This window comes from Herpailurus yagouaroundi, unplaced genomic scaffold (genome assembly GCF_014898765.1).
Source record: "Herpailurus yagouaroundi ecotype Mexico unplaced genomic scaffold, PumYag 187, whole genome shotgun sequence".
NCBI classification, from domain to species: domain Eukaryota; kingdom Metazoa; phylum Chordata; class Mammalia; order Carnivora; family Felidae; genus Herpailurus; species Herpailurus yagouaroundi.
The window spans coordinates 3,322,253-3,344,400 of NW_024412418.1; the positions used below are offsets into that span (position 1 = coordinate 3,322,253).

General features: G+C 44.0%; 1 protein-coding gene across 10 annotated transcripts in view; it reads right to left on the reverse strand.

Moving 5' to 3' along the window:
• The window catches only part of CTNND1 (catenin delta 1), a 49,074-nt gene that overhangs the window by 18,776 nt on the left and 8,150 nt on the right, over positions 1–22,148 (reverse strand). For 8 of the 10 annotated variants that reach the window (XM_040495087.1, XM_040495083.1, XM_040495082.1 and 5 more), the window contains 5 exons: positions 6,482–6,600; positions 4,950–5,241; positions 2,701–2,772; positions 1,553–1,705; positions 349–884 (listed from right to left, as the gene is read on the reverse strand). In XM_040495087.1, coding sequence (XP_040351021.1) covers positions 349–884; positions 1,553–1,705; positions 2,701–2,772; positions 4,950–5,144 — 956 coding nt within the window. In that variant the 5' untranslated portion in view covers positions 5,145–5,241; positions 6,482–6,600. The remainder of the gene's footprint in view (positions 1–348; positions 885–1,552; positions 1,706–2,700; positions 2,773–4,949; positions 5,242–6,481; positions 6,601–22,148) is intronic. The other 2 variants (XM_040495080.1, XM_040495088.1) reach the window with 2 other exon arrangements.

Consider the following 22,148-nt stretch of genomic DNA (forward strand, 5'->3'; position numbering starts at 1 on the left):
GACAAAAAAGCAAGTCAATATTTAGTAAAATCACAGAAGGGAAGACACAAGTGTCTCTTATTGAAAAACACTTGGGAGAAAGAAGAGGGGAGCCTGGGTGGCTCATCCATCTGACTCTTGATTTCAGTTCAGGTCATGAACCCAGGATCGTGGGATCAAGTCTGGCGATGGACTCTGCTGAGCATGGAGCCTGCTTGAGATTCTCTCTCTCCCACTACCCCCTCCCCCACTTGCTCTCTAAAACAAATAAAATGAACAAAATAAATTTAAAAAAAAAAAAAAAAAAAAAAAGAGCTGTCCCTTTTCACTATTTTGAAAAGACCCTTACCTTCCCCTTTTCTTCCCTACCTGAGTCGTCGGCGAGGGTCAGAGGGCGTCCCCGTCCGACGGGCAGTGCCATAATCAGACATCATGCCATAATCCAGGTCATCATAGCCCATGCTACGTTGGTCGTCCTCTAGCCCATAAGGCTCTGGATGAAAACGATGCAGATCCACACTGCTCCCACCTACCCGAACCTGGGGCTGGGGCCCATAGACATCCTGTCTACTAGGTGCCCGATAACCTTCCATGCTGGGCCGATACCGCTCCTCAATGCGGGTCACCCGGGACAGACTGCCATAGTTGTCACTGCTACTTGGATAACCATCTTCATAGTGGCGGCTATATCCATCAGGAGGGTAGTGGAAGTTCCTGGGAAGAGTAGCAGTGCCTGCTTGCCCCACATAGGGACCAGGTCCCCCATTGCCATTCTTGCGGAAGTCACGACCCAGAGTCTGGATATAGTTGTTAGAAACTGACGAGGCATCCACAGGCAGCCCATCTGGTCCCATAGGGACTGGCTGTACTGTCCGTGTTGTCACAGTCTTCACCACTTTCTTGACCTTCAAGTAAGGAAAGAGAAAAGAGTGAACAATAGAAGCTTAAATTCTAGACTGCTCTAAGAAATGAAATAAACCCCTACTGCCAGATCACTTTATCTAGAAATGCCTTACGCTTTACCATCTACCCTCCTCTCCATCTTAGAGGAAGTCCCCAGGCAGGACAGCTGCACTGACAGTAACTGTGCCTATAAAGGAAGCTACTATAGACCTTATAAGGTCTTTCTTTCTTCCCCATTCCATTAGATTTTCCCAGATCTCTTCTATATTCCCTGTCTGGCCAGAGACCACTTTCTTTATGCCTCCACTACATACATTCAACACCTTTCATCCACCTTAATTAAGTTTTTTTTTTTTAATTTTTAAATTGTTAAATTTTTTTATATGTTTATTTTTTTTTTTTTAGAGAGAAAGAGAGCACAAGGAGGGGAGGTTCAGAGATAGGGGGAGACAGAATCCAAAGCAGGCTCCAGGCTCCGAGCTGTCAGCACAGAGCCCGACATCGGGCTTGAACTCATGAACTGTGAGATCATGACCTGAGCTAAAGTCAGGTGCCTAACTAACTGAGCCACCCCAGTGCCCCCACCCTAATTAAGTTCTTAATTCCTCCCAGTAAAGCCCACAAGAAGACCTCCTCCATCATCCCCGACCTCGTATAAGTCTTAGCTTACTGTGGTCTCTGTGCGCCGAGTAGTTCCATCATCAGAGGTCTCCACGGAGACAACAGACATGGCTCCCTCCGGGTCCTCCTCCGTGTAGGTCTCCACAATCTGCCCTGGCTCCTGCATCCTGGGAATGGTACTATACACAAGGTGACTGTGATCCTGTATGGAAAAGAGGAAAAGCAAGAAACAGCCATAAAGATCAACAGTCCAACCCAATGACAAGCAGTCTCCCTAGAGACAAAGACTTCTCATGCATCTTCCATGGGCCCCAGGATTTTCAGAGGGGTAGCTTTCCCCACATTTTGAACTTCTACAAAAGAGCAGAAGCTATAATTTCCCAGTTCTAGTCATCTAACAAATATGAACTGAGGGGTATCTGGGTGGCTCAGTCGGTTGAGTGTCCGACTTTGGCTCAGGTCATGATCCTGTGGCTTGTGGTTCAAGCCCCGTGTCAGGCTCTGTGCTGACAGCTCAGGGCCTGGAGTCTGCTTCAGATTCTATGTCTCCCTCTCTCTCTGCCCCTCCCCTGCTGATGCTGTCTCTCCTCTCAAAAATAAACATTCAAATATTACACACACACACACACACACACACACACATATATATATATAGAGAGAGAGAGAGAGAGATATATATATAAACTGAGTTAACTATAGCCACATCAACACCCAAGTGACAGAGACAGCAGACAGCAGATTTAACTTCCCAGTTCTGGTTGTCAAAGTGAATATGATCTGTGTTGACCGCGGCTACATCTACATATGAGTGATCCTTCAAAAAAGAAGTTCAACCAATAAAGAACTTTTAAGATGAACCAGAAAAATCCCCAAAAGAGCCATCTTCTGACTGGCTCTGTACCCTTCAGAAACTGCCTAAGGCTCAAGACCAACCAGATTTCAGGTAGAAATAGAAGCACGCCCATTCCAGAAAAGGGATGCAGTAATTGAGGGATCAAATACCGGATCAACAGCCATTAAGATTCATTCCAAAATACAATCATCTATACATTGAAGCTCCACTGTTTTTATTTTCTTAATTAATGGGGGGGGGGGGGTACTTACAATGTACTTTACAAGACACCCATAAGCTTTTATAGGCTGGGGAAGGAAGAAGATACAAATGAAACAGCTGAGACTGTGAACCAAAGAAGTTACCTGGGGTCCGTTGAGTTTCAGATCTGAAAATTTCTGTCGCTCAAGGTCAGCATCGCCCACAAACCGGCCGTTCTGAAACACAGCCCACAAGGAGATAATTCATTTTGTGGCCTTCCTTTGCTCTATCAAATACAAATTATTTTTTCCAAACAGGAAAAGGGCTTTCAAAATGATATTTGTGGCCTGGAGTCCTTCTGTCAAGTACTTATAAAAGAACAACATCACCCCTTAGTTTTAGCACTTTCCTCAAAACTGGAATTGGGCCTGGTACTAGCAGACTGGGTCTTTGGAGGATAAGAAGGTAAGCTCTATGAGGGCAGATGTTTGTTGTATTTTTATTTTTCATTTTTTGGTCAGTTTTGTTCAGTGATGTATTTCCAGTGCCCTGACCAATGCTTGGCACATAACAGGCACTCAAAAACTATTGGCTGAGTAAATAGCAGAGACTCAGGTAAGTCCTTAAAAATATAAGGCTAGGTTGGGGAGTTTCCAAAGGCCTTTTTTTTTTAATTTTTTTTTTTTTAACGTTTATTTATTTTTGAGACAGAGCATGAATGGGGGAGGGTCAGAGAGAGAGGGAGACACAGAATCCGAAACAGGCTCCAGGCTCTGAGGGGTCAGCACAGAGCCCGACGCGGGGCTTGAACCCACGGACCGCGAGATCATGACCTGAGCTGAAGTCGGACGCTCAACCGACTGAGCCACCCAGGCGCCCCTCCAAAGGCCTTCTTTACTGCTCCGTCCATATTCATGCTCTACTACCACTGGAAACTTCCATATCAGAGAGACGCAAGAGATAGGAGTCTCTCTTTCCAATAGGAAGAAAATGAGTACCCCAATTCCCCTCAAGCAGACAGTTGTCTCAACATCATCTTCACCAATGTTTAGAGCCACGGAACACAAGTTGCTCTGTCTTAAGCAGCAGGAAATAATCTGACAACGTTATACTATGTAAAAATACATTTGACTGCTCCTCTTCCAATAGAAAACTGTGAGATCCAGCCACCTTGGGAGACTTCCCCCACCCTTCTCCCATTACCTAGGGAGTGTAATGCTGCAGGGAGAGGAAGTTAAACATTATTTTCAGGAAGAAGGAAGGGTGTGGCTTCACTGCTGAACAGAAGTTAAAAATAAAAAAGAGACAGAAAGAGAAATCTTGTACTAAATCCTGGAATTCCCCACCACCTCCAAGCCTGAGCAGTCCTGCTCTCCCCATTCCATATATACCTCTCATTCCTGACCCTCAATTCTGGTTCCTATAAAAATCCTAGGAATCTTGCAAACACACTGCCTCCAAGTTCCTGATCATCCCCTAAATGGACTTCTGTCCTCTCACTCAATATGCTCCTCAGCACGAGGGACCTTCTCTGTCTTAAAAAATAAATAATCAATGAAAAAGGCAACTGGAGCATAAGCACTGTTAGTTCCCACAGGAGATCTCTTAAGATGGAGTCTACTGGGCAATGCCTACTCTACACACACACACACACACACACACACATACACGAACGCACGCATAACCTCAGACAGATTATATCACAGCAAAGTCAGACCAGAGAAACCATAGGAAACACAAGATACTTCTCATTTCTAACACCAACTCCCCCAAGTCACATCACAAAGTCAGCCAACCCAGAGACCACTGGCTCCTGTGGTTATCTGGGTTAAATAGCAGCACGATGCTCCTTCTCCAGCTCTAACCAATGATCCCTTCCCTCCAAGACATGATTTGCAAAGCCAACAAAACAAGCACGCAAGGACAATATGGAACGGGAATACACAATTTATGGACACTGCCACACCTTCTGAGCAGACTGTTCCCTGAGGGAGACTGAACTGGAGCCGAGAATACAAGATGCCCAACTGCGCCAACCACTAAGCATTTACTTTCTTGAATTTTTGATACCAAGTTGGGGAAAAAAAATCAGAGAAAACAGAAGTAACTTGATTACAGCTCAAAACTATATGATCTAGAATCCCAACCCAGAAACCCCACTCCAGCAAAACAGAAGTCAGACGGATGCTTCTCGAGATAAGTCCACTCAACTCAGCAGAACAGCAATATCCCCTGTGTCTTATATCAGTATTTAACACCCCTGGATAGGTTCACCATGAAGCATGGGCACTGGACAGCCCAGCACCATGAGGAAAAGTAGTTTCCCAGGTAGGATCATAGCCTCTCTATGACCATGCCAAAGTCCTACCTGCAGGTCTGATGGAGAGTCCTACCTGCAGGTCTGATGGGTTACCTGATGCCGGCGGGTGAGGGTGCCGTTGGCCATGAGTGGGTTGGCATCTTGTGGTGAGACCCGGACGCGTTCCAGTTGCGCCGAGACGTGGCGCCGCTCCTCCTCCAGCGCCCGGGTCAGCTTCTCAAACTGGGCCTCTTGCTCCTTCACAGAGGCCAAGATGCTGGCGGTCGACTCCACCTCTGAGTCGTCCATGAAGGTAAAGGGCGGAGCCGCCGCAGAACAGGGTAAAAAGGAAGGTGTGGATCACAGAGGGAGGAGCAAGGAGGGAGAAGGCCCCCCTCACTTCACACTACCGGGAGAAGGTAAGAGAGAGGAGAGAAAAGGTCACAGGTCAGAGAAGACAGATGAATCATTAATCCCAGAGCCAAAGATGCCCTCTTGTGGTTTTACTGCGATGCAGAAAGCCAGCCACCATCAAGCCTGGGAGCCCATCACCAGTGTCCGCTCAAGCAGGATCCTTTGCCCGTTACCCTTTGGTAAACACCTCACCAGAAACAATTACTGAATGGAAAGGTGCAACTAGATCCAAGTCTATACTGTTGGTACAAGAGGGAGAATATGGCTAAGGGCTGCAGTCATGACAGGAGATTAAAACTAGATTATTTTTCCCTGGGAAAATTTGCTGGCATCAACTCAATGAAAATTGTAACTCCACATTACAGACCAGCACTCGCTGTCCTGCAAGAGCAAGCCACTGTTAGAGGTAAGGGAGCAGTACAGGTCCACAGATCTTCCTCAACCTCTCCAAATCTGAACACTGAAATTGCTGCAGTGGTGGCAAAATACACTAAATGACGATGCTAAATTAGAAGGCCAATTAAAAATGGAAATATTAAAAACTTGCTATCAAATGCAGGAAACAAAATGAAGGCCCCCATATTTAATACATTCATGAAAGGGCCTTTCTATGTTTCAAAACTGTACTACGATACTGGAAGGCAAACCGTGTGCCTTGGCTAAAGGAGACAAGGGAGCAAAAAAACCCACAAAAATTCCATATGTAAAAATGCACCCGTGCAGCGACACTTGCCTCCCTTGGGGAGTTGGAAAATGAGCATGAGGCTCAAACTCTGAAACTGTCCCTTGAAGTAGTTCATATTCTAATTTCCAGACAGTCAATTGCTGGAACTTCCTACATCCCTGTTATTCTACAGAAAGCTCTAATAAACCAACTATATTTTTCATCTTTACTTACTCCAACTCAGGGTAACATCCAAGTATCTAGAGGGCTGGTGTGCTAGTTATACAATAAATGATAGTTTTACAAAATGAAGAGTTCCCCCTATCCTGTTACATTAACTGCAAGTTGGCCAGTAAATGGAGGGGCACTGTAGTCATACTGTTGGACTGAACAAGGTTTCTCACTTACAAATTGGCTATAGATTTTATGGCCAGCTCACAATATACCATGTCAAGAGGCAGGTTTTAAAATAAACTCTCTTCCCCTTCTTCACCACCCTCTCATCAACCCCCTAAAGAAAAAAGACACTTAAAAATTTTATTCTTAAGAAACATAATTCCATACACACCTGATAAGAGAAGGTCGTAACTGATTGGCTTAATACAGAGAACAGCCCAGTCTAGATTCAAAAAATCATGGGAGAAGCATCCCAGCCACCACAGCAAGGAGGAAGCAGGAAGCAGACAGCTGCAGAAATATTTGAAGGAAAAATGGGAATGAGAGGAAAATAATATATACACAAAATATTAAAAAATAAGAGGAACAGGGGCAGGTATTGGGAGAAGGACAATCTGGGAATAGAAGGGAGTGAGTGATGTATAAAATACGACTTGGAATTGCTTAATGTGACAATGCCCTTTGGACTTTGCTCTGTCTTCAGGTATTTGGACGTTGGATGTAGTTTTCACTAAAACCTGGATTCTAGGGGCGCCTGGGTGGCGCAGTCGGTTAAGCGTCCGACTTCAGCCAGGTCACGATCTCGCGGTCCGTGAGTTCGAGCCCCGCGTCGGGCTCTGGGCTGATGGCTCAGAGCTTGGAGCCTGTTTCCGATTCTGTGTCTCCCTCTCTCTCTGCCCCTCCCCTGTTCATGCTCTGTCTCTCTCTGTCCCAAAAATAAATAAACGTTGAAAAAAAAATTTTTTTAAAAACCTGGATTCTACTGTCATAGACTACTTCTGTACAAAACCAGAGGTAGATTATAATATGGATAAAGATTCATTTACCCCCTATTCCCAGCAACCAAATGGGGGGGGGGGGGAAGGGGGGGAATGTCATTGGAATGCCCTTCCCCTTCCTTCCCACCTCTAAGGCAGAAACCTCAAAGCCCAGTCCCAGCATGCCCACAAAGACATTGAGAAACCAATGCAACAGTCGTAGTGGGGAAGACATGTGGGGACTAGCCTAGGCTGAGCCTTTTGCTTCAGTTCTCTTTCCCACGCTCCCCAGAGCCCCACCAAACACAAATGCTTGGGCCCTTGGGCCCGTGTGCTTTAAAGTATATGCAGCATTCTGTAAGCAAGAGCACCCAGAGGAGTAGATAGACAGGTGCCCAATAAACTCCCTAATTAGTCCGCCACCACTAAGCTCCTTCCAGCGGATCCAGTACCTAAATCCAAGAATGTGGCAACCCTGTCTAAATTCCTTCTACCCTGGCTCTGCGCTCCCACAGTCACACTTATCAACTCCTGTTCTTCCTTCCGGTCCACTGCCAAGTTCTTCTATTCCCACCCTATATCCCAACAGGCCACTCAAGGGTCTTTAATGAAAAGTAACCTCATTTAAAAAAAAAAAAAAAAAAAAAAAAGCTGCTCCCTTTTCCTCTCTATTGCTTCATTTTAACCATTGCCCTTATCCATCATGTACGATGACCTATGAACCTTCCATACCCAGAGGACTCTAAGTCCAAGAGAGATTCTTCCAGTTCTAGGCTTCAACAGGGCTCAGACTGCAGTTACCACTCTGGCAGCCTCTGCCCTATAATCTCCTTTACTAATAAAAGCCCAAACCACCACTATTATGGGGCATACAGTGAAAACACTCCCTGCTGCAGAGAAACTGTTTGTCACCCACTTTTATGTCACCCATAAACGGCCACTTTTTACCCCTACAGCTTTAGTTTAAAAGATGGGGTTAAGGAAGGTTGTAGGAAAACTACCCAGGGCTCTAGGCCAGGAAGCACGATCCTTCCCCACGTTCATGGCTTTAAAGGCCAACCACCTTGGGGCGCCTGGGTGGTGCAGTCGGTTAAGCGTCCGTCTTCAGCCAGGTCACGATCTCGCGGTCTGTGAGTTCGAGCCCCGCGTCAGGCTCTGGGCTGATGGCTCAGAGCCTGGAGCCTGTTTCCGATTCTGTGTCTCCCTCTCTCTCTGCCCCTCCCCCGTTCATGCTCTGTCTCTCTCTGTCCCAAAAATAAATAAACGTTGAAAAAAAAAAAAATTTAAAGGCCAACCACCTGGCTCTAATTTGGAGAAGAGGACAGCACAGTTAAGCAGAAAGACAGGGTCAGATTCCTGGGCCTAATAGCATGGGGAGATTTTCTGCCTGAAAGAGAGCAGAAGCAGAGGCTGTGTGGGATAGGACTCAGAAGACTGGTCCCAGTCCTGGCTCTGCCACTAGCCAACAATGGCAGAAAGTCACTGCCGTGTTCTCATCTGTAAGATGCCAACATCACCAGCCCAGTTTAACTGAGGGTTGCTAAGAGAAACAGGTGAGATAATGTACATCATACAAATGTGAGGTATTAAGTTGTTTCAGGAGTTAGTTTCTATCTCCCAATTATATTACTTAATGGTAATGCCTCAGCCCAAAACTATTCTGTGAACTAGTAGATGAGACTCACTGGATCAAGAGCATAACTGGGTTCTAAGGAGTGGATGAGCTGGTTCCCCTGCTCCAACTCTATTTACTAGGGACGTCCCACCTAGACCAGTGTTTCTGGGACATAGGGCATAGAGTATTACAGATCTGCTATAATAAGTTCTTGACCCCTTATTTGACGCCTTGGTAGTTTATTACCAAGGAGAAAGGGAAGGTGAAAAGAACTAACAATTACTGAATGTTTTACATTTATTATCTTGGCAATACTTATAACCCTAAGGAAGTAAGTTCTACTGCAAATGAGAAAACAGGCTCTAGGTGAAGAAATTACCCAAGGTCTAGGTTATAGCAAGTTCCGAATATCAACTCAGATCTATTCCATTCTAAAGCCTGTGTTCTCTTTCTACTACATGCTGTCAAGCCCAAAAAATACAAGCCCAGTAGAAGATGGACAGTCCAGTCCTTCTTCCCCACAGTCCTTGAGCTTTCTGCCCAAACATCACAGGAAAAGGGGGAAGGGGAAGCTTCCATTTTTCCTTAAAGGCTATTTATATGTCTGCATATAAGATATAAGTGGAAGAACAGAACCAAATGGGAGGAAAAAGCAAGCAGAAGTAGGGGGAGAGAATGAAGCTGCTGGCAAGCTATGGAACACTGCTTCACAACTCAGACTTAAGCAAAGTCTTCTCCATGCCATACACACACAAAAATTATGGTTTAGACCAGAATCTGCAAACCATTAACCGACTTTGGCAATTAGAGTCAAGAAAGTCACGGGAGTCCAGGCCAACACCTTTCTTAATATTTTCAAGTGAGTTAACACTGGATCTCACTACAAAAAGAATCAAGGAATTCTCAAAGTGAGAAGGAGCAGGAGAAGGCCACACATAAAGTGAGCCCTGCTATTTCCTTAAGACTGTACTTTCCCTTAAGACTACAATTGGGGTTTTTTTGTTTGTTTGTTTTTTTAATTTTTTTAACGTTTTATTTATTTTTGAGAGAGAGAGAGACAGAGCATGAACGGGGGAGGGGCAGAGAGAGAGGGAGTCATAGCATCCGAAGCAGGCTCCAGGCTCCGAGACATCAGCCCAGAGCCTGACGCGGGGCTCGAACCCACGGACCGCGAGATTGTGACCTGAGCTGAAGTCAGATGCCCAACCGACTGAGCCACCCAGGCGCCCCATGACTACAATTGGTTTTACTTCTAACAAGCCACAGGTCCTACAGACTTGTGAGTCTACAGCAAAGCCTCAACAATGGTACAAATTCAGTCTCTTCTGTAAGAATCCAAAACCAGAAGTTAAATTGGATCAAATACCCAGCAGGACCAAACAGACAAGGCCAACCAGGTAGCTGGGCAAAAAATATCAGCAATAGCATGGTCCCCTGAAAATGATCCATTCTACTGTAACCCAGCCAAAGAAATGTAATTTGGAATTATGATTTTTAGAAGTTAAAAATACAGACTTTAGAATCAGACTAGGTTGAAATCCCAACTCCACTGTTTCTTAGCTATAGGACTTTGGGCAAAGTACCACTTAATCTCTAACCCTCAGGTTCCTTTTCTGTAAAATGGGGAAGTAAAATACACGTAAGGGTAGTTGTAAGAAGTACATAAGACAATCCACATAAAATGCTTAGAAAAATGACTTGACACACAGAAACCTATTAATATGGTTACTAATACAAACACTGCTACAAATAGCTACCACAAAGGACTAGAGTTTGGTGGTGTTAATAGGTCTTTTGAATAAATCACACGTTTCCACATGCTCCCCTCTCTGCTTTACAGCAGACCAGTAAACTAGAGGAACTCTTCACACTGTCAAAGGGAAAAACAAAATAAAACTCCAGATTAGGGTCAAAAGACCTGGGGTTCAAGTCCTATGTCTGCCAAAAACTAGCTGTGAGAACTAGCTCACAGGGGAAGTTATAACCCAAGCAATCTGCATTTTTATTACTTGTCAAGGCTTAACTTTAATGGGCTCATATATGTAAACCTATAGGCTGGGTGACTCTGACATCCATGCTATCCTGATAGACATATCCAATAAAGATATGACTAGAATTAGGCAAGCTAGCCCTTATGGAAAGAGGAAAAAGTATTTGTCCTAAGCCCCACAAAATAGTCTTTGGGGTTCTTAGGAAAGAAATTTTCTGTAGCCAATCCCAAAGCCAGTTCTCCTCCTTCCTTCCTTTTTATTCATCATGAAATTAAAACCAATGTCACAAAGTTATGCCTTCCTTCCAAAAGCAAGAATAAGCAAAACTCCTCTTCTAGGTCATCCTAGGAATTTCAAATGGTGGTTCTAAAAAGCACACTGAGGGGCGCCTGGGTGGCTCAGACGGTTGAATGTCTGACTTCAGCTGGGGTCATGATCTCATGGTTCGTGGGTTCAAGCCCCATGTAGGGCTCTGTGCTGACAGCTCAGAGCCTGAAGCCTGCTTTGGATTCTGTGTCTCCCTCTATCTCTGCCCCTCTCCCACTCATGCTCTATCTTTCTCTCTCTCAAAAATAAATAAAAACATTAAAAAAAAATTTTTTTTAAGCACACTGAGCCTCATACTGAAGAATACCAATCAACAGAACATAGCACCTGTAACGCCACAGAGCTGTACTACATAACACTCAAGCCAACAAAAGTAGGTCTTCTAGACCCCTAAAAGGCATTTGTTTGCCTTAAATAGCACTTGCTCCAAAATTCAAAGCAATTACTCCCGTTCAAACATACACACAGAAGGTTGCCATTTTATTTTTAAAGTAAAGGAATATATTTTGTCGGTAGTTTTTCTCTGGCTTCTTCTCACAAAGAGTGCTTGTACCAGAGTCCAAGATCTAAGTACCCCACCCACCACCTGATGTTCCACCATCCCAAACTCAGTGAGAACAATTCCAGTATACCTCCTTTTGTTGGGAAGACTCACTCTCACCCTAAGCCAAGTCCCTGGACATGATTTGCATTAAGACCTAAAGAAGACCCCGCTCACTTCACGATCTCAACTGACCACTTCTCAGAGTTACAAATCCAATATTCTGGAAATGGCCTTGTCTCAGGTGTTAGCGGTTTCTGAGCCTCCCCGTGTATCTGCCTGATGTGGGGCCCAGCTTCTCCACTTAAGAGCACCCAAAAGGCAGACTGGGGACTTTCACTTTCCCAGGGAAAGCCTGGGTCTCACTGTGTCCACCATGAATCTCTCTGATATAAGGGAGTCTCTGACAAATCACTGTCCTCTTAGAAACGAGTGATACTTCTGATTGGAGTTCAGAAAAGAAGGAAAATAAATACACAATAGTTTGAAGTTGTTTTTTCTTTAAATACTCTTTGTTAAAAGGAGGTTGAGCTGGCAATCTCTACAGGTCAACAGGACACGTTAAACTCACTTCAGTCTTATAATCCTGACCCAAAGTTACTCATCAGGTTTTAGCTTTTACTGTGACTTTAAAAGAAAAAAAAAAAAAAAAAATCACCTCCATCATCTTGACCCTCAATTCGGAAACCAGATGGAATATTCTCCTTTTTCTTTTCCCCTACCAAGTATTCTGGGAACCCCCCAAACCATAACATACTAAATGGATGAATGCTAGACTGGCTTTGGAAAAAAGGAAGGGTGTGGCTCTCAGTTAGTGAGGGGCCCAGGACTGAAAGGCTATGGAAAGAGACAAAACCTGCTTCTCTCTGGGGCACGTATGACACACACACAGGACTGGTCTAACAAGTCCTTCTGATCTCTCAGGCCAGGCCGCCTCCTTCTCCTCCCCCATTACCCACGTGCCTCTCCAAGGCCCTCCACTGGGCCAGCCAACGCTGAATTTTCTCTCAATCCTGAAGGTCTGAGACACGGGAGTTACTTACCTGGATCCCTGATGCAACCCTGCCAAAGGAGCCTCACCTAGCCTTATAAGGAGAAAGCAGAGCTTTAGGGAGAGGCCGATAAGGAAACAAAGATAAGAGGGAGGGGCAAAAAACCAGAAGGAGGTGTCAGACTGAAGGGGAGAGGCCAAATGCCTTTCTCCTTCCTACAGGAGAAGGGAGAAAAAAAGAGGGAGGTCAAGTACACACAATGGGAAACGAGAAAAAGTCTAATCAAAATGGAAAGGTATTGTGTAACTCCTGTGTCATAAAACAGAAATCCTAAAATTAACAAGGACACCTTATACCCTTCCCTAACCTAGGCTAAGGGAGGAAAAAAAAAAAAAAAAAAAAAAAACATGGGGAAACAGCTTAACCTTAGGGTTTTCTAGAGGTCACCCAACTGTCTAAGCTCACATTCCTTTTTTAAGGAGGCACCTTCTCACCAAACCCCCTCACTTTCTATCTATGGTATTCTCAGCATTTCTTTGCCTGTCCTCTGATGGGGCTTGGACAAGCTGAAAGCATGCAATTGAGTCACGTTTGCAGTCCCGCTTCCTCAAAGCACTGAAAAGAGCTAAGACACCCCTTCCCCCAGGTTTAGAATATATCTCCCTTTTGAGACAAGCAACAGAGTCTATGAGGAAATGAGAGGAAGTGTGAAGGTCCTGTTTCATCTATAGGACAGACAGCTGAAGGAAAGGTTTTTCCCTACTTTAAAGAAAAAAATCTGACCTTACAGGGGAAGAAAAGTTATGAATTAATTACTGATGTCCCCCATAAGTTATCACAATAATCTTCTCAATGACCTCTGGGGTGACACTGGACCCTTTTTATAAATGAGTAAACTCTACATCAGAAGAACTCAGTATCTTGCCCAAGGTCATAGAGCCAGTGAGTGGTGGAAACTCATCTGTTCTGCTCCAAGTTCGTGTTCCTTCTTCCCAATGGAGTAAAAGAAGTCTGAACTTCCAATGGGTCTTGCGGTTAAAAGTCATTCTAATTCCAACAGAGAAGCTGACCAAAAGTAATGGCATGGGGAGGATGGCATGGAAGCAGATAGACTTTTGGGTCTTACTTTCACTTTAATGAGTAAGACTTACTTGATTCTGAGGAAGAATAGCTTACAGTCTACTTCAGATTTATATCCCATTTTATAAAGGAACGAGAACTCAGAAGGGAAAATGCTAGGGGCAAAAAGTAATACAACTTTTTACATAATCACCTACTTTTCCTCTGCAGAGCCTGCTCCAGAAATCTGGCTACATGCCACATTCTCAAATCATCCAGATCTCAAGAAAGAAAACCTAATCACAAATATCCCTACTCTCATTTTTAATGTGGCATCTCACGAAACCAAAAGCAGAGAACAGAGTGGGGTGGGAAACAGAAGGAACCAGAATCGGGGAAGATTGTGCTGGCCAGCATCAGAACAGAGGGGAAGGATTGTTCTAGCGGTATGTTAGCAATCTGCCTCTGGGGCAGCTGTCCTCCTGAGCAATCAAAGGCCGATTTGTATGTGTGCTCAGGGACTAGCCAGTTTGGCAAGAAGCTGAGGACTCAGCCACCCAATCCACAAAGTGAGAAGAGATGCCTGTTTCACAGCTGGAATGGAGGGCAGGGAAAACACAAAACCAGGGGGAAAGGAGGGAGGAGGAGAACAGAGAGTGCTACAGGTGCTATTTCAGTCTAGACAGAGGGGGGATCATATCCTAGGAAACTACCAACCATTCCTTAGTTATGTGCCAACAGTGAATTGCCAGTACCTCTCAATAGTGAAATCAAAGAATGGGTGGGTTTCTCTGGCTCTGTATGTAGTAGGGTGCCAACTGGAGAGATGAAACCTAAAGTGTTGGGCCCCAGCAACACCCACTTCTCTCTGTCCCTTTCAGACCAAAGTACCTGCAACATACAGAGTGAATAAACATCATATAAACAAACATCTCTTTCTAGAATTCCTTTCTTAATTAAATCCTAGAAATCTATAAATAACAGTAACACACATAAAACTCAGTGAGATTCCCCAATGCTAGGACGTGGAGGCCTTTTACAGAATTCGAGTGCTGAGAAGGCCACGGTCCGAACTCACACTCCCTCATCCCTCAGAGTAGCTTAGATGCCCTGAGACCCATTAGACACACAAAGGCTGCTCTCTTCTCAGTAGAGCCCTGGAGCAGAGCTGCTCTCCAGGGACAAAGAGATTTCACAGGAGAACCACAAAGGCATCGCCCCTCTCCGCTCCCCACTCCCAGCTTTCTCACTTCCTGTCACAGTAGCACCAGACCACAGTCTCCCAGAAACAAACAAATACAAAGTGCTGGATTCTGGGCTGCAGGCCAACCGCATTCCAGGGCATCCTGTCTACCAATCACCAGTCAGAGCTCCCACTTTGCCCTGCTCAGTTCCTTATCATGTTCGGGAAAACAACCCTCCTCCCTGCCTCAAGCCAACACTACATAGGACAAAGCTCAGGCCTTTGAGAATCCGCAGAAAGATACTGTGCATGGATCTAAGGGTTTGAAAGGGGTGAGGGGATTCTTAAGATTCCTACTTGGCAAGGCTTCTTCACTTTGGAGGCACTGCATTGGGGATGTTAGAGCTACTGCTGCTGTTATATTCAGTTCAGCTACATGTGATACATCCCAAAGAGAACTTCACTATGGCAATCGGATTGCTGCTCTGGATTCAGTCAATAGAACATTCCCACCTGGAGAACTACATTAAAACACATCTTCTGTCACCTTCTCTATCACCCATTTCCAGTTTTCAAAGTCTTTCGAGCCCTTTTCCCCACAAGCATAAAGTTGATTCCTAGAGGCCCCAAAGAGAACAAACAAAGGCAGCAGACTCCACCCTACAAAGGGGCAGGATAAGCACCAGCAGGTGCTGGGAGCAAAGTTCTCCACTTCCCCAGGGAATGAGATGTAGCCAAGTATTGCACAGTAGTTCTGGTGGCAAAGCGGTCAAGACCACAACCTTTTCCTGTTCACTGCTCCCCCGGAGTGGGTCAGGGCCTGTAGATTTGGAACCTCTTCAGAAAAAGAAAAAAAAAAAAAAAAAGCCTCCCTTTCTAATAAGGGTCCTCAGCTAATTCCAAGAATGGGATAAATGATACATTCTTCTATTATCTTGTACAAACCCCATGGAGGTTAGCCCAAAACCCCAGAAGCAAAGATGCAGATAGAAGTCAAGCTAATCTATTAGCCAGAGAGTCTTGAAATCCAAAGAAGTAACACCCTTTGCCCACAGGGCTCAATTCCCTTTGAATAAAGCAAAGCACAGGCTCAGCCCAGAGTCCTTCAACCAGGGGACATTCCAGTCAATGAACTAGTAATATGTTATCATTTCTCAGCTTTTCTCCTCCTTTGCTTTCTCCTACAAACTCCTTTATCCTTCTTCTTGGATCTGCTAGAAGTACTCTGGGCTGAACCCTGATTTCGATTAGTATATGATACAAAAGGAGCCTAAGTCTGAAACAACACAACTTAGAAGGAATTAGCCAATATCTGAATCTGACATAACCAGGTGGGGAGGAACATACACAAGAGTCAGCCATTCTAGAGCTGGGTAGCAAAGTGGGCACTTAACACTGTGTTTTAGAACACTTCAACAGTAGAGCCTAGCCACTGCAAACTCTATTCTATCACTGAAGCATACACAAAAAAAGTTTAAGATCTCTCACCTAGCACTGAATCAGACGAACTCCCTTTTTCTCTCAAGAATAACTGAAAAAGTAGTAACAACTGTTAATGTATTCTTGTCCCATTCTCCCTCATCACAGCCCAGGCCAAATACATCACTCAGTTAAGCAATATCGTGTGAGGTAGCTATACAAAAAAAGAGATAAAAAATAATCTAGTGGGGGAGTTTTCTGGGATACCTATAAAAAAAACAAAAACAAAACAAACAAAAAAAAAAAAAAACAGCGTTGTCAAAGACTCATCCCAGACAGAGAACTGGATACACCCATTATCAGTACTCCTGCTAATGCTCCAAAAGGATGCTTGGCAGGTTGTCTGCCTCAAATTGAGCAGGTGAGACAGAAAAGCCATGCTGACTCAGAAATACAGTCACCCCAGGGTGTGAGGGAGGGAAGGAGACCAATATAGCCAACCGATTACAATTCATCATGACTTCACCAAAGGTCCTGGTTCTAATTGTATCTCTGGCTGTTTGCAGACATATTTCAAAAACCCAACCAAAGGAATAATGAATGGGTAAGAAGAAAGTCAATGGAGGGGTCCAAGACTTAGCTGAATACTCAATGGTTGGAAAAGCATGAATCTGTTTTGCTATCTAACTTCCCACATACCCCTTTCCAAATCAGGCCCAAAGCTGAAAGAATTAGAGGGAGGGGAGGCAGAGAAAAGAATGTGACTGAGAAAGGTTTAGTTACATTCCAACTAGCCAACATCCCACATGGTATTAAGAGTGCCTGACAATCCAATCCCACTACATGGGAGTTGCTGGGGCTCTGCTAACATACATCCAATTCCTCCACCCCTCCCACCCCCAAACACTCTGAAAAGAAGCGTAATTGAGATAGCTTGATGAAGGCACCAGCTGTTTCCACCACTCTCCCTCCCCCCAACCCCAGAGACCACAGTTCAAACTCACATCAAACACTTAATACAATTGACTAGCCAGTAGGAAGGAGAAGCCTGGACTAAAATAGCAGGAAGAGTGCCAACTGGCCCCACTTAGAAGGAATGTTTTCTTGGCTCAATTTAAAAATAAGAAACCTTTGTCACCCACTCCCTTCTGCCCAATTATGTTCTCCTTTCTGCAACCTACTCCTCAGTGTCAAATGGATTTCAGTTTCTTCCCTACAACTCCTTGATCTATTTTCAAATGTCAGGGAATACAGGGGAGGTAGAAGGTTGAATGCAAAGTAATGCCTGGGAGATTGGGAGGCTTCCTGGACTGCAACAGCCAAACCCAGCCCAGGGCTCTCACACAAGGGCAAGGAGACAAGAGCCCACACTGCACCCGTCTCCACATTTCAAATTCGGAAAGAAGGGAAGGAACATTAGGTTTCCACAGCTGAACAATGATTTCCCGAGGCATGGGTAGCTGGTCAAGACTATTAACGTGATCAGCCCCTCCCCCACCCATATTTGAAGTTGGCCTGAGTTAGCCAAGGAGGAAGGGAAGGAAGCCAGCACTTCCTTTTCAGACAGGAAGTAACAATGGCCCTTCCTGTGGAGATTTAAACAAATTGTCCAGCTGAGTTTCAACGAGAACATCCTCTCCTGAATTTGTTCCACAATTTCAAAATGGAGAGGGGAAAATGGAGATATGGCCTAAAAGTTTCCCTTCCCTCACAACAGGCAAGTCCTCCATACCATGCTGAGTGCTGGCAAAACCCCCAAATCAGGCGGTGACATCTGTAATTACAAAACAATACAGGATAGATACAGAGGTAGAAAAGTTCAAATTAGCCACCTTCTCACCAAGTCCACTACCACAAACTATTCTTCTCTACTTCTCATTCTAATTAAATAACCACCCATCTGAGAAATCACATAGATAATGTAGCTTAACTCAAAACGTTCAGGTTTTATGGTCCTCAAACCTGAGTGACCAGAATCACCTGGGAAGTTTTTTTTTAAAAAAAATACAATCTCGGCGGCGGGGGCGGCCGGGCCCGGGTGCTGGAGGTTAGTACCTGTGTGGCTTGGTCAGTTAAGTGTTGGGACTTCAGCTCAGGTCTCACAGTTCATGAGTTCAAGCCCCACGTAGGGCTCCCTGCTGTCAGCACGGAGCACACTTTGGATCCTCTGTTCCCCTCTCTCTGCCCCTCCCCTGCTCATACTATCTCTCTCAAAAAGAAATAAACATTTAAAAAAGTTATTTTAAATATAATTTCTGGGGCACGTAGCTGGCTCAGTGAGAGGAGCGTGCGACTTGAACTCAGGGTTAGGAGTTCGAGCCCCATGTTGGGTGTAGAGATTACTTAAATGAATAAACTTAAAAAAAAATTGGAGTGCCTGGGTGACTTAGTCGGCTAAGGGTCTGACTTCGATGCATCGGGCTTTGTGCTGACAGCTGGGAGCCTGTAGCTGCTTTGGATTCTGTGTCTCCCTCTCTGTCCCTCCCCTGCTCGTGCTCTGTCTCTCTCTCTCTCTCTCTCTCTCTCTCTCTCTCTCTCTCTTTCTCTAAAATAAATAATAAACATTTTTAAAAATTAAAAGTTTTTAAATTCAAAATACAAAAAAAAAATATTATCGCCCAAATCTACCTCCTCATCCCTTATACTTCAATTTCTAGAGAGAATGCCTAGGAATTTATGCTTTTAAAAAGCTCTCAAAGTGATTGATAGCTGCTGGGACCACTGTACTAGCCTATCACTGACAACCCTCTGGCCACCACACTTCTCCAGCAGAAAGGGCACTGGTTATTAAATATAGGATTTGGGCCTGCTCTGCTGTTCACCAGACAGCTCAGATCATTATTCCAAGCCGGATTAGTGACTCTTTGAAAGCCTGGCTTTAAATATAAGAATGACTAGAATGACACCGTCCTAAATCCTATATTCTAGACTCAGAACCTAGAAAGAATTATCTCATTTTTTAGAATCCTGAGCTCCTACATTGAGGATATCCCTGTTTACATTGCAGACTGGACAACCCTGATTATTTTTAAAGCAACTTAGTTTAGAGGCGCCTGGGTGGCTCAGTCAGTTGCGCTTCTGACTCTTGACTTCAGCTCAGGTCAGGATCTCACCGTTAGTGAGATGGAGTACACATTGGGCTCAGCACTGACAGCATGGAGCCTGCTTGGGATTCTCTCTCCGCCCCCTTCTCTCTCACTCAAAATAAGTAAATGAACTTTTAAAAACTGATTTGGTTTAATTTTCCTCCAAGAAACAAAGAACTGTGCCAACATTTTCAAAGATTGGTTCCATATATCCCAAAAGAAGTCTAAAGTCGCATATCTAGCATTCATGACCCCAGATAATTCTAGCCCAGTTGACAATATAACAGAAATAATCAGAAACTCTGGATTCAAATGTTATCTATGACATTTATTCAAGCAAGTGACTTTAACTTCTGGTTTGAGTAAGAGCAAATGAGTAGCAAAATGTTTTTAGAAGAACCATAAAGAGAAATATTTCCACAGGAAGCATGTGGCACTAAAGATTTAGGAAAAAAGAATGCCACTAAAAAGCATACTTTCAAGACAACTACAAACATCTTTGAATGCTGAAGTAATACATATCAAGCAGTTATTTAAAGCGACTTCAAAATTTGGGGGATCTGTGATTGCCTAGAGTATTTCCTATGCAAGAGGATACAGTTACTTGATCAGAGAAGGGGATGGAAGGGAAATAAATGTTTCCTGATTGAGGTCATCTCCCAAGGATGATATTAAGTAACAGGATGACAACTAGGTATAATTAAAAAGAAGGACAGAGGGTAACCAGGTCAAGTTGCAGAGCTAAACTCCAAACTGAGAGAGAGGGAGACAGAGATTCTTTCACTGAAGGACAGACTAGCTAAACAAGATTATCGTGAGAGGGAAAGTAAGAATGGTGATTCAAGACACAAGTACTCTTGGTAACCAAATATCCTTTTACTTTCCCATGTGTGGTTGCCACAGAACATCGATCACTAAATAGTTGGTGCTTATTCCTCAATCCCACCAAAGTCAACCAGGCCAACCAGCTCAGTATATGCTTTAATAACCCTTAATGCTTAAACATACATATGGAAAAAGGGAAAACAGTTATCAGGGATGAATATCTCCTCCCATGAGCAAAACAGAAATATGAAAATGGTGACCTACAACATGGTCCCTGAAGCCATTAAATCCCAATGATTAGGGTTTTGGGGAAGCAGGGGCTTTTTGATCAAATGAACAAACAGAAAAGCAACAGATAAGTGGGGCAGGCATATTTGGTCATAAACCAAAGCACAAATGTACTCAAAAAGAAACTGTACCAGATGTAGGCTGTCACTTCTCCTGTTCATAGAAAATCGACTATGTAGATAAGAAGGTGGAGAAATACATCTCTAGGGAGGAAATTTTTATCCCACTTCCCAAACGCATACAAGCTTATTCTAAGTAGCTGCCCTACTATTATATTCTCCAAGACAAGGGTCATCAATCTATGCAAAATCTGCTACTCTGCAAATTATGTGCTGACTATACTCACATGGAACTTCTGCAATGGGACAAAGATAGAAGTTGGGTCAGGTATTGCCTCAACTCTTTACAAAGAACACACAAAAAATTGTTACCATTTGTTGTCCCTGTGGTCTGAAGAAGACTTTTTTTGTATTGTACAGTGCACGACAAGGTCCTAAATTAAATTGTCCCCTCTTCCCCACAACACATACCCATTGAACCTCTCTGAACAGATCTACTATTCCTCTCATCTTTCTTGCTCACTGGTAACAACCAACCTCAGGACCTTTACACATTCTACTCATATCTACATGACTTCACCCTAATATGTTTTAGGTCTCTCTCAAACATACCTTATTAAGTGAAGACTTCCTTGACCACTCTCAGTATACATTTAAAAACCTCACTTGGGGCGCCTGGGTGGCGCAGTCGGTTAAGCGTCCGACTTCAGCCAGCTCACGATCTCGCCGTCCGTGAGTTCGAGCCCCGCGTCGGGCTCTGGGCTGATGGCTCAGAGCCTGGAGCCTGTTTCCGATTCTGTGTCTCCCTCTCTCTCTGCCCCTCCCCCGTTCATGCTCTGTCTCTCTCTGTCCCAAAAATAAATAAAAACCTCACTTTACCCTTGTACTTCTTATTCACCACTCTGTATTCTGCTTTATTTTTTCCTCAATAGTATCAACACACTCTAGCATACTATACATTTACTTGCTTATTTATTATCCGACTCTTCCAACTAGAAAGTAAACTCTGTGAGGTCTGATGTACTGTTATATGCCAGTGCATGGCATACAGCAGGTTCTCAAATTTCTTTTATTTAAAAAAAAAATTTTTTAATGTTTATTTTTGAGAGCACATGAGCAGAGGAGGGACAGAGAGACAGGGAGACAGAGAATCTGAAGCAGGCTCCATGCTGACAACAGAGCCCAATGTGGAGCTTGAACTCACAAACTGTGACATCATGACCTGAGTTGAAGTTGGATACTTAACCGACTGAGCCACCCAGGCTCCCCTCAAATTTCTTTTATTTTTTTACTTTATTTTTTATTTTTTTAATTTTTTTTTCAACGTTTTTTATTTTATTTTTGGGACAGAGAGAGAAAGAGCATGAATGGGGGAGGGGCAGAGAGAGAGGGAGACACAGAATCAGAAACAGGCTCCAGGCTCTGAGCCATCAGCCCAGAGCCCAACGCGGGGCTCGAACTCACGGACCGCGAGATCATGACTTGGCTGAAGTCGGACGCTTAACCGACTGCGCCACCCAGGCGCCCCTCAAATTTCTTTTAAATGAATGAAGATGTTTCACTCTTCCAATGAAAACAAAAAGTTAAATTTTAGAAAAATAAACCAACTTTGTTCATTTTTCTTTCCATATTTTTTAAGAGTGTATAGGCACACAGAGGTTTATTCATATCTTGTTAGGAGATTTAAAAAGATACT